We start from the raw sequence: 13,043 nt of genomic DNA on the forward strand, positions 1-13,043 counted from the left end.
TTTTATTCACGTATGTGTGGAAGATCAATGCAATAACTCAGAAGAGACCACATTAGTATTAGTAGTAGTAATACAGTTATACACAGACTGTACATTTCATTAGTACTGAATACTTTTATTGGTTAAGCCTTAATTTCATTAAGCAAATCCAATTTCTAAATTAGATATCTTTTTGTTTTTCAAAATATGAAAACTAAAAAATAATTATGAACAAATCCATAGGCATTTTGAAAGAACAGAACAGTCTTTTCATATTCTATGAATATAGTACAAGAACAGCAGAAAAGTGCTTTATCTTCACCTTGACTATGGAAATGCCTACCATTTTATAAGCACAAACAATTTTATAAACAATATTAAGACAATAAATTCACCACTGTAAAACTCCCCTCCATGAAAGTACATCCAAACAAAATAATTACAGCAAAAAACCAAAAACATTGAAGACGTAGATTGACATTCACTTCTCTGATTGGCCTCTACCTGGTAGGTATAGGGATCATTAAGAAGGAGGATTGGAGAAAATAGGATATTCCAAATACAAAGACATTTGTTGGCAAAGGAATACAAGTATGTGCATAGCAAGCAATTTGGTGACAATTTTTAATATATAAGCAACAGCTAGAGATGACCTAGATATCATTATAACCAATATAGCAAAACATCAAAAACATGGTGGTGAAAGGAACTTAGATGAAAGTGCGTAAGATATGAAAGTGTTCAATATGCTTTATAAGGGAAAGAACAAGGACAACAAGATAATTTTCAAAGTATTTTGGGAAGACAGGTTTCAATAGATACAGAACACTGTTCTGTAAGATCTCATGGGAAGTTAAGTCTACAGAGAAAGAAAGGAAAAGGTAATAAGGATACTAGCAAAAACCGCTCCAATACAGCAGAAAGATAAGACAGACAAGATACCAGCTGGCAAAACTGAAAGTTCTCAAGTGACTGTTACACAGGGAAGTCGGGCAGAAAGATCAAAATAAGTGAGATTCTTCTGAACCCGTGTAAGAGGCAAGGTATGAGCAAGCAGGGACAAACCCAGGATAGCCAAGTATAGATGCAATGCAACTAACAATGACAGAACAGTCACTCTAGAAACACAAAAATATGTTTTCATGAGGAGTTGGTCTGTTATTAAGAGCAAGCAATACCAACAGATGATGCCACACATTTAAAAGTATTTCACTAAAAGTTTTCAATAATTTTTTATTAAAGCCAACTGCAGTCAGGCAGCAAACATAAGTAAAAGCAGCAATGAGAACTGTTGTCTCAATTAGAGACTACCTAAATGAGTTAAATGTTTGGAACTCAATTGGCCTGATAATACAGATTTAAGGATACTGTGAAAATAAAACTACGTAATCCCAGAGGTGTAACTGTTGTTTTACAGATATTGGGTGAGGTTCTGCAAGACTAAAGAAAAGTCTTGTGTTGTTTAAGAAGCAGGAAAGGAAAACTTAGAAATTGAAGAATAGGCTGCTTAATCCCAACAAACAGAAAAAATACTGGCAAAACTTTTATATTTACGTATACACGCACACACACACAATTTCCTAGAAGAAAAGAAGAAGATGAGTAACAGCTGATGTGGATTTGTTATGAACGAATCATGTTAAAGCAATTTTTTTTCTTGCAATGGCAGAGTAACAGGACTTGTGTTCAGGGAGACATCATGTATTTTGACTTTAGTAAGGAGTCTGGCACTGTTTCACGTGGGCAATTTCTTAAGGAAAATAGGGAAGCACATATTTAGAAGATACTACTATACATCAGATGAAAAGCCAGTTGGAAAGCTATATTCAGAAAGCTATTGACAGGCATTCCTGAACTGTGTACTATCTATTTTCTTTAATGACCAGTTTAATAGAGTAAGACTGCAAATTACATTTGCAGACATGAGTTGCTGCAAGTCTGCTGGAGGACAGGATGAGAATTCAAAAGCAGTTTGACAAATTTGAGAAACGGTCTAAAAAGAATACAATTCAGAATGTTTAAAGACAAGGTTCCACAGTCAAACTACACAGAGGAAGAGAAACAAATGAGTAGATGGTGGTTCTTCAGAAAAGACTGAAATTTATATTGGTTCATACACTTAAAAGAATTAACACTGTCATGCTGTTTTGAAACAGATACCCATGGGGATGTGAAAAGTACTGGTCTGTAAAACAGGTTGTTTTCTACTTATTACTGGAAAGGCTTCAACTGCATTGCTGAGTCTACTTTGAGGAAGACAGACAACTGAAGAAGAGAGGAACACATAAAAAAAAAAATCAAAGGTCAAAAACCCCATAACTTATGGCAAAAGACAGAAAGAATTGGGTTTTTAAATCTGGAAGCAAAGAACTGCAGGTCACAGTAATCCAAATAACTGGAAGTTGTTGCAAGGAGAAAATAAATAATCTGTTCTCTACAAAAAGAATAAATATATAAGAAGTGATAGAATGCAACTGCTGCAAAAAAGAACTGGATACTAGGCTGAACACTGGGAAAAGACTGCTAATGATAGGGCTTCTAAGGCCCAAAAATATATTTGCCGAAGTTTTTAACATAAGGTTGGACAAACTTTAGTCAAGATTGGTTTTGGTGTAGTTAAGCCTTCTTTGGGAAAAGAGAATGGATCAGGTGACCAAAGCTCCTGCCCGCTCTGTTTCCTATGGTGCTGTGATTACAAAGTAAAATGCAATCCCTCAACCTAGGAAATGTCCAAAGACTAAGAGTTGCCACTTGAGCTTCAAAGCGAGAGTGGGATCTGAAAGTGATGCACACCATTTGTATGCAAATGAATTCTCTCATCTCTTTTCTCCAGCCATCACACACAGTTCCTCCCCTCACCCCCCACTTCTCGCCTCCCCTCCACCTCCATCGCATTAGGCTGGGCAAGTGCAAAACATGGCATCTTTCTGCAAGTACGCTGCCCTCTCGCAGTAACCTCTACACATTCTACCACCCTATTCAGGAACGCAAGTCTTGAAGCATAATGTCATGTCCCCAAGTGGTGCCTTGCTATTAGATCGGAGCCTCTAAATATGCAAAAGCCAACCCTGTGATACAGATCACACATGGGCTTCAAGGGGTACAAGGGGAGGGTTACATCCTCTCCCTCCTACCTCCTCCACCTCCCCAAAGCAAGCCACATGCCAAGGAGAGAAAAATAAAAGCCCCTTACGCTATCCAAAGTGACTTTACATCTCCACAGTAAATTATGCTAATTAATGTGAGCTCAAAATGGCTCAGAGCTATTCTAAAGGATACAACTATTTCAGATCCTCTGCTCTGTTCTGAATTATTCCTCGGCTCAGTCAGAAATTGTCCACAGAAACATTTCTGCATCAGAAAGGGCCTGTGCACCAAAGTGAAGTACTGCCATGCTTCTACATTTTCAAAAACAATTAGTTTAGAAAGAAAAAAACCCTACATTTGATCAAAGAGCATGGTGAAATATTTTTTGAATTTCAGGTTTTAATTTGAGAAGGGAAAAAGGACTTAACCTAAATGTAATCAAGCTGTTTTGTGAAGAATAGAAGTAGTTTCCAGCAGATGTGTCCCGTGTAGGAATTTCATATCTTTGAGATTTAAGTTCATCAAACTCGGTTTACATTGATCAATGCATTCAAGAGTTATTAGGGAGAAACTAAACAGTGAGACTGCATAGGTGTAATTTCTTTAAGTCAGTTTAAAAGTTAAAAATTAAAGAATGTAAATAATGAACATTTCAGTAACATATATCTTCTGTTAAACCACAAACGTAAAGAATTTTTCCATACAGTCCAGTTGGCCAGAAAATTGTCCTTGATAAAGAGTATCAAACAAAACACTTATTTATCACGTATGCCATAGCCCACCTGGCTTGTCAGCTTGAGTTAAGTACCATTCTAAAATATGAATATATGCAGCCAGAGATCAAGAGCTCTGTGCTTCCTAAAGTAATGAAACCAGATAAAGGAGCCTAAATAAAATGTAACTGGTGAAGTAATGGGTGTCCAATGGGATAGTATTTAGTGTAGCTTGATCATACTAGTCTGCTGATTGATGTATATCAGAGGCAACACGTACTATGAAAGGAGGAAAGAAATGCTCCTGGTTTAGATTATTTTTGTTGAAACTACTCTGGCATCATGATTTGGTACAGTGCCATTGGATGCATGTTGCTGTGAAGTCATTTTCAGATGGAAATTAGAGACAATTAAATAGAGAAAAAAAATAGGAAATAAGTATCAACTTTGACAGTATCTAAAATTCCAGTGAATAGTGCTCATTGAAAGCATGAATAAACTATATTTTGAGGTAAAAATAAATCACAAGCTTCAAATACAAAAAGTCATCAGACAAGTCAAACATCTAGCATCCCACAAATGGATGGAAGTTACAGTTGCAGTAATAGGGCTCAAAACCCAACAAGTCTGCTGGTGCTTTCCATTTCTGACAAAATCAGAACTAAGCAGAAACAGCTCTTTTTATTTGCCTTTTCAAAAAAAAATTTGACTGAACAGAGATGCCTGTAGAAAGCTATTTCTGGGAAAAATTAAACCCACCAGATTACCATCTCTTTGAAGCAGAAACTGTCTTTTACTACACACATGTCTAGGCCTATGTTCAGTGCCATGAGATTCCAATTCATAACAAAGGCTTCCAGGCATGCTGTATCACCAAAAAAAGCTACATAATGGCAACTAGTAAACATAGGAGCCATTGCATGGCCCTAAAAGTACAAGTTTAATAGGACTGCAAACAAAGAGACTTACCAGGTAGCTATTGTTTGATTTTAAACAGTAGTTAAAATAGCCTAGCATTAACTTTGAAAACTGCAAAATTCAATACGTTAGAAATTTGCATTTGAGAAGACAGTCAACAGACTGTAACAAAATCTACCTATTCTAGTTACATACTAGGTACAAATTCTCAGCATGTGATCTGTTAAGGTCATAAAGGAGCCTACAGCCTCAAGGTCTTGTTCAAAAAGCAGGCAAGCCCGGCAAATACTCAACAAGAACAACTTCTCAGGACAGGCCTAGGAATCTGCAAAGATGGGCTGCACTTGCAGGCCTTGAAAACACTATGAGGAGACACCTACAAATGTTCATTGCTTCACACCAATAAAATATTTAGGGTTTCCTCCTCAAAAGGGCAGTTTTGCTCTTTAGGATTTACAAGCTTGCTTGACTGTCTTAAGTTCCTTTCTCAAAAAGACTTTTTGGAGTTCCCAAGTTTACAAGCTCTGCAAAAATAGTGCAGAGTTTGCATTTTCTTTAAATTGATAGATTGCAAAATATGTATAAAGTGTTCACAGAGATTTTGTCCCTCAACCAAAGCTGTATTTATTTAAAGATGCTCATAAAATTCTGCTAGTCACATCCCAGAAAAGCTCCCATTTCTTGAATCAGACTGTTGGAAGGATAATGGGGATGGTTTGCTCCCATCCTCTGCTTGATGATTCAGTAACTGTGTGAAATGAACTTCTGCATCTTGGGCAATTTTTGAATAGTTTTCACAGTTAACATCAAATAATTTGCAAGTTAAATTCAGATATTCATTCTGATATTAATTAGTTGTGCTTCCTCAGAATAGTTCAGGGGATGTAATTTCAGTCAAACCACCTATTTTTTTTCAAATACCTCCAGTTGAGTAACAGATTGATTATGGAACACACAACTTTACCAAATTGATTAATTTGGAAGATGTCAGATATTGTTTACATTATATGAAATAGTATGCTAGTTATAATTGCTGTATATGCCAGCTACAACAACACTTCTTATTTTCCAGATGTCCATTTTGTCCTCTGCAGACAGCAGGTATGTTTTTACTAGTATTTAAACAGGGTCAGAGAAGACCTTAAGTGTATGGCAGAAAACCTAACAGACACACTTCTGAAGACAGACAGAATATACTGCTTCTCACCTCTTCTCTTCAGAGCATTTTTTTTTTTTTGGCTGAACAGGGAGAACAGGACCACTGTTTTGCTATGATGCACTCCTCTATTCACATATCACAGCTCTCATCACCAGCTGTCTCGAAAGGCTCTTACTCCTGTGAACTGGCTCACTCAGGCTTTTTGTCAAGCTGCATGTCTGCTGCCTTCTTTGCTTTGGGCATCAGGAATTAATTTTTTGTGTGGAGTGAAACTGGCACAATAACCAGATCACTTTCTACCTTTCCTGTTATATAATACAGGCACAGCAGGGTTGAACAGTCATAGCATTTCATTGTTTTCCGTAGAAAATTATGAGTTAAAAGAGAGAATCTTCATGCGTAAAAAGATTTGGGATTTTCTGGGAAACGGTGCAAGATGGAAGAGATTAAATTCTTTGGCAAGTGCAAGGTGAGTTTGGGTGGGGAGGGGTTAAAACTGAATTAGTCTGAAGCAGGGTTACTCTGACTTATTAGTTTGGTTATACGGTATGAGCCCTGTTTCTTGCACTGGAACCAATTAAAATGCCTAGTACGTGAGAGCAAGCATTAGGCACGTAGCACCCTACCAAAGTGTTAAACGAAAAAGTTTTAAGCTTGCTTCTTTAATCCGTCCCACGTGTCTCTCCTCCTTTCACCTAAGTGTCCTGCTCAGGCCATTACACATCTCATTACAATGACCTTAGTCTAAGTTAAAATTCACTGTCTGTATAACTCTATTGATAGCTAAGGTACTGCTGTGAGAACCTACATGCGTAAGATTACAGCTGAATAGAATACAGTCTGCACTGGAGCAGTGTACAGTCTTTTTTCTTTTAAACAACTCAAATACAGGTATTTAATGAAACGGTCATGTTGAGAGGAAAAGATTTACTCAGATTGAACAGGAAATATAAAAACAGAGTTCCCTTCTCTCAGTCCTGGAGCCACCCTTTCCCAATTGAATGAGAGACAAGAAAAAAAAAAAGTATTTGTAATGTTCAGTATCCTATAACTCTAAAAATTAGTTCTACTTGTGCTGAAAAGCAAGCACTGTTTACCCTCAATTCTTTAAACTAGATCTAATCACAACTACAAAAAAAACCCCACCGTACTTTGACATTAACGTTACTGAAAACTTTATCATGCAAAGTGTTCACTCAAGCCATTTTTAGAAAATGTCCTTATAAAACAGGTTTTTCTGGTTTTGCTTACCTCTTGGGTTATCACCAATGATATTGGTTTTGCCATTCCAGTACCAGAGCAGCAATGTTGCATCACGCGATCCTGAGAGAATGTAACAATTTCCTCCAATATAGGACTCAGAACGAGCAAGGCAGGTTACTACATCCCAGTGTCCAAATATTACTTGTATCAGTTTACCTAAAACACATAAAAATGATTGTTTTAAAATGACGCTTTTATTCTTTCTAAGGCAAATTAAATACATTATAAAGTATTTTAGAAATATTTTCTTTATTAAAAAAAGGTTCCAAAAAGACTATAGTGGAGAGTACTTTTTTTTTTTCTTGGTTTGGTGGAAACTTATTTAAAAATGCAGTAGTCCCTAAAAAAAAAAAATTACAGTCCATAAATAGCATACTTTATTCAAAGGCCAATCATGCCAGAAGGATTTTTTTAATTCTATATGTTTACATTCACTTTACAGACAGGAAACATGATGGGATTCTCTTTTAAGACAAGTTTAAGGTAAGTTCACTGACAAAAGTAACAGTAACAATGCAAAGCTGATGATGATGTGGGCAATGGAATCAGAAGAAGCTACAGAACATTTAGGACCCAGAAGAAATTGGTAGTGTGAGAGCACATACGTGTATATAGGATATGCAGCTTTTGAGCATCTCCTTAAACAGAGAAAAGGAGATTTAGACAAAAAATTCCTCTTGTACCCAGGTTTTTGCATCACCATTTAAACATTTGCCAATTATTTCAACCAGCATCCTTCCCTTTTAAGAATTTCTGTAATATTCAAGAAACCTCAGAAGACAGACCTGGAAAAAACTCTCTCATTGATATAGGACAAATACTTGTACTGCTGATAAGAGACATAATGTTAAAAAGAAAGGAAAGTCCAGGCAGTTAAAAACGTGCCATTCAAGAGTCTGTATAAACACGAATATGACTATTACCTTTTAACCTTAACTAAACAGGACAATATTTTCAGAAAAAATGTGAATGTGGATGCTCATGCATAGTGGATTTGCACGTGGGAAAGGAAACACATGTAAGGTCACCCACAGCAGATCTCTGCCAGACCACCCTGCCAGAGGCTGGCTCCTACACAGCAAACATGTCAAGTGTCCTGCCGGTTTCTGGATCTGCCAGCAGCATACGTGATCCTATAAAATGAGAATGTAAGCACTCAAATCCATCTCACTCCATTTGCTGGAGCCTAGCAACTGCAGATCTTGTACGGACGGGACAAGATACACACACACAATTTCTTAATGCGCCTACTTGGCCCATTCAGGTAACATGGGCCAGGCCAAATTCTGCATCCAGTGACACAAGGAAGTGTGAGGTGTGATGCCATTCACGTGTGACCTCAGATTCCTCAGCCCAAATGCCCATGCATCCATTTGTGCTTTGGGCTGAATAAAGAATGAGGAAGAACAGAGGGGAAAAGAGTGATGACTTTGGAAGGATTAACAACACAAGCCAAAAAAGAAATAGGAAATGCAAACTACTGTACGGGAAAGAAAATGTCCTGAAAAGTGTTTAAAAATAATAACTAGTAACATGACAAGTAGTAACACAAATCGGTATTGGGACTCAAATTAAGCACATCTTAACGAAATATTTTGGTGCATTTATTAAAAACAATTAGTCGATCATATAATATGGCTAGTAGGACACATTTCATAGCCCTCTTTCTGCGCAATACAAAGGCACTGTATTCATATCAAGCCACTAAATAACATTAACTGTAACAAAAGACTTAAGGGAGTGGTTCTGAGAAAAGAAAAAAATAATTTTAACAGCCTCATTTATAATAGAAGATCAAAAAGGTAATTGCATTAAAGTGGAGAAAACCTGAAAAAAACCAAAGAGAAAGGTACGAATATCTACAGAAAGGGGGAATTACTTTAATACATGAAGAAAAAATAGAATAACATGATGTCATTTAAAGGAAACCTGTACATCGGCTTTAGCATAGAACACTGACAAAACTTATTAGGCAAGTATAATCCTCCAAGAGAAATTGTGAGATGAAGTACTATCACATGAGCCTTTTCTGACTGGAAGGGGCAAAACCCTAGAAGGTACACTTACTGTGCAGATCTACCTTGTATCAGAAAGGGGAGTAAGTCAGCGATCGAGTCTTTCACTCATCTCTGTGAGTCTCCAATAGTGTTCCATAGTGGTCACCTCTGCACACCAGGGCTTTAATTTGTGTCACAGGGTCACCTAACTGTCTCAGACGCTGACCAGTCAATAGATTTAGTCAGAAAAAGTTACTGAACTTCACAGCTAGGAGCAGTGAAACACTCACAGACTACATAACCTCATTTTGGCAATATACAAAAACATCTTACCAAGCGTATGTTTTTCCCTGAAAATTCAAGTTGTCAATTACATGGTTTAGATTTGAGAATAATTTAATTATGTATTATATTTTTCAGCTGTATAGCCGTAGGTATTCAACTACCTGAGGTGATTTATACTTTTAGAATGCAAGTTTATGCTATAAACATTGCTGAGTTATAGAGATCTCTCTTTCAATTATATTCTATGTTTATAGGTTCTGTTCTAGAAAACAAACATTTTTCAAGGCTATTTGTTTGACAGCTGTTCATGCAGTTGCACTGCCTTGTTAGTTTTACTTTGTTACTGTGCAGCTAAGGTTCAATCAATTCCATCAAAACAAGAAATAAGCTTTTGCTCTTTCATATTAGTAAAAAAAAAAAAAAACCAAAACATTAATCTCCTAAGAGTTCCTCAACTTTTTTGTTTCCTTTAATGTGAGTTGTCCTCTCTATACAGTAATATCAAACTTTACTGTATGTGCTCAGATATCCCTTTTTGACAGAACAAATTTTCTAGTTAATGTTTTATTTGACAGCTGTGCTACGAATAATTAAAAGAAAAATAAGACTCAAGTCTCTGCACTACTGAATCTAAAATGCTGTCTAGAAATCATTCCCACTGCTGGAGGAAGGTTTTATTGTGCTTCTGCTATACTGGCTGTGCTGAGAACCAATAATTTATGTTAAAATTATTTCCTGTTAAAAAAGCCCAAACAAACCCAAAATCTAATAAGAAAAAGGTTCCCTTTTTGTGTAAGTGCTAAAATAGAATTGAATTCAACACTTGTGATCACTTGCCATTATGCATTACTGATCACTTTATCTTTTTCCCTTGCTGTTCTGCCCATTTCAGAATAAGTATTTCACTATTATATTCTCATTTTAATCCGAGGCAAAATAAACTACATCTGAATTCACTTGATTTAAACTAGAGCTAGAGTTGCTATATTGACAAACAGGAGACACAGAGAAGACACAAATCTCCTGCAATTTTTTTGACAACTGTATTTTGGTTTATACCATAATTAGGTATGGTAACGAGGTGCCTGGTATATCTGACTTACACAGGATGTAACTTAATGAGATATTTGTAGTTCAGATTGATACAGGACAAAGCCACCAAAACCATACAAGTTCCTTCCGTAGGTGTAAAGTAAAATATATCCTTCAACACAAAAGTATTAGTTCTCTATTCATATAAATCAAGAATATACACTGAATATTTATTACTGCTAGCTAACTTTTCTGAAGATCTCCTTTAAATTCACAGTTTTATGTAAATTTTTTTTCATCAATGAAAAAATTAAACTAAGAAGGGTCTAACTAGATGTCTGTATAATGAATTGTAGGCAGTCAATACGAAGTAAATGGAACTTCTCCTTTATAATTAAGGCTTTAAAATTGCAAAAGTGACAGATATGCTAAAATATGCCATGAGATCTAGTCTTAACAGATTCTCATTAAAGACCATCCTGTTTTGTTAAATATTTTGGTTTTCCAAGTGTGAAAAACACTATTAACTAATATATTTAAGAAATTATGACACACATGTAGGATATTCCCTAGGGATTAATAACCTACTGGAAAGCTTGATGGCACACACACATTAACCACACCGGATCATTAATCCCAAAGAAGTACCTTGCAGTAAGGTCGCTATTCCTATTATAAGATAATGAAAGGGAAAAAAAATCATACCTATTTTTTTCTGGGGTGCCAAGGCTTTTAAATTCCTGTAGCTCTTACATTGAAAGATTCTCTTCTATTTAGCATGACACATGCATGACTTCAACAGTTTGGATACATGCCAGGTGACAGACTAATTTAACTGCTCCCCGTTATATCGATCAGTTTATGTTATATGAAAGAATTTGGTGGCTCCAAATCAATTTTTCTATTATACCATAGCTTTCAAAGGCTTTCATAAATGTTCTTGCACCAGATTTCAAGACTTCACTTCTGTTCTTATTCTATGGTGCTTGCCTGCATTTCCTCAAAAAAAAAATTCTCTGGTGCTGAAAAGCAACCAGAGTTAAATTCAAGTAAGCACTCTAAGAACAATTAATTCTCCTGGAATGCAAAGCTTCACAAAAACTCATTTACTTGTGGAAACTACAGCGTAAGAACAGGCATGCCTGTCATATAGATTTGAAGTGTGATGCTATGGTAAACAAGAGCTCCTTGTCTTATATTTGCCATCATTCCACAAAAATGATGGCATACAGCACACAGTAGCAGTAGGTAAGAAAAGATTTGACAAATATTACTAATAGGAGAATAAATACATACTCCACTTTCTCCCCTGCCCCCCTTCTTTCTTTATTTGAAACAGTAGGTTGATGATGAACAGAGAAATCTTTTAGGCTATTCCCATATTTAAAAAATACATTACCTGAGTCGGTAGAATAAACTCGGAAACTCTTGTCCCAGAAGCCACAGACCAAGATGTAACGATTATCAGAGGTGATGACAAAACACTGGGAATGTACCTGAATGCTTTGGTCTAAAAGGTCAGTGATTTGCCTTCTGTGCATACCTGTATTGCTGGCTGAACAGAAAGACACACAAATCAAGAAATTTTAGCACCCACATTCACAGAACAAAAGCACATTTTTAGAAACTTACGTTCACACCAAAGCTATTCCTCACTGCTGTTACTTGTTCTTTGTGGCAGGGATATTTTCTGTCTACTTTTACTATAAAATACTCATTACGCTTCTGGGAACAATGCTAATTCCTTGTAGTATATATTCTAAAATCGAAGAAAGCCCTTCTTTAAGTCAAATGCAGCTGACAAATATAAATGAAAGATTGCAAAAGGAATGATACATAAAAATGTAATAAGCTTCCTTCCCTGCTTCTTCTAGTATAGGAAATTAAAAATTAGGAAACAGATGAAGGGAATGTAATTGTAAGACAGTACATATACATATATGCTATATAGTGGCTCAACTGCAGCAGACAATGGAATTATGATTTCAAAATCATACAAAAGTTGTACTGCATTGCAAGCATTGTAATTTAAAAAAAGGCTAACTGCAGTAAACGTCACTATCATTTCACAGTTTTTTGAGCATTGCACAAGAATTAACCAGCTTATCTCCACAATCTCCTTTAGGATTGAGAGAAAATAATTAACCCTACTTTGATCACCTGCTGTTTTATTTCCCCAGATAATCCTGCATTGTGAACCCACAGAATGGACAGGAATCAATTAATGAACACATTTTTCATATTATATTTTGCCCTTATTAATTGATGTGTGTGCATATATATATATACACACACACATATGGGTCCCTATAGATATATATAATGAAAATCCTACACTGTAGGAAGAATTTCTAATGTGCTTTGCTCCCGAGGGAACCTGACTCCCATCCCAGGCAAGTAAGTTCTCCTGGACCTGGGTTTGTCTGCAGACTGCTCGGAGCATCATTACTTCCATTCCAGGTGGTCCCCCAGCCCTGTCTCTGTCCTGGTCTTGTGCTCTTCTTTACTCTTAACTTCCTTCCATTCTCACAGTCTAGCTATCCCCTTACCCTTGGGCTTATTCCATTTACTCCATATCAAATCCTTAATTTATTTATGCTTTTGCTATGT

General features: G+C 36.2%; 1 protein-coding gene across 1 annotated transcript in view; it reads right to left on the bottom strand.

Moving 5' to 3' along the window:
* The window catches only part of LRBA (LPS-responsive vesicle trafficking, beach and anchor containing), a 431,397-nt gene that overhangs the window by 22,649 nt on the left and 395,705 nt on the right, over nucleotides 1-13,043 (bottom strand). The window contains exons 52-54 of the mRNA XM_010576372.1: nucleotides 11,833-11,988; nucleotides 7,108-7,275; nucleotides 6,042-6,044 (exon numbers count right to left, since the gene is read on the bottom strand). Coding sequence (XP_010574674.1) covers nucleotides 6,042-6,044; nucleotides 7,108-7,275; nucleotides 11,833-11,988 — 327 coding nt within the window. The remainder of the gene's footprint in view (nucleotides 1-6,041; nucleotides 6,045-7,107; nucleotides 7,276-11,832; nucleotides 11,989-13,043) is intronic.

This window comes from Haliaeetus leucocephalus, unplaced genomic scaffold (assembly GCF_000737465.1).
Source record: "Haliaeetus leucocephalus isolate CR32 unplaced genomic scaffold, Haliaeetus_leucocephalus-4.0 Scaffold21, whole genome shotgun sequence".
Taxonomy (NCBI): domain Eukaryota; kingdom Metazoa; phylum Chordata; class Aves; order Accipitriformes; family Accipitridae; genus Haliaeetus; species Haliaeetus leucocephalus.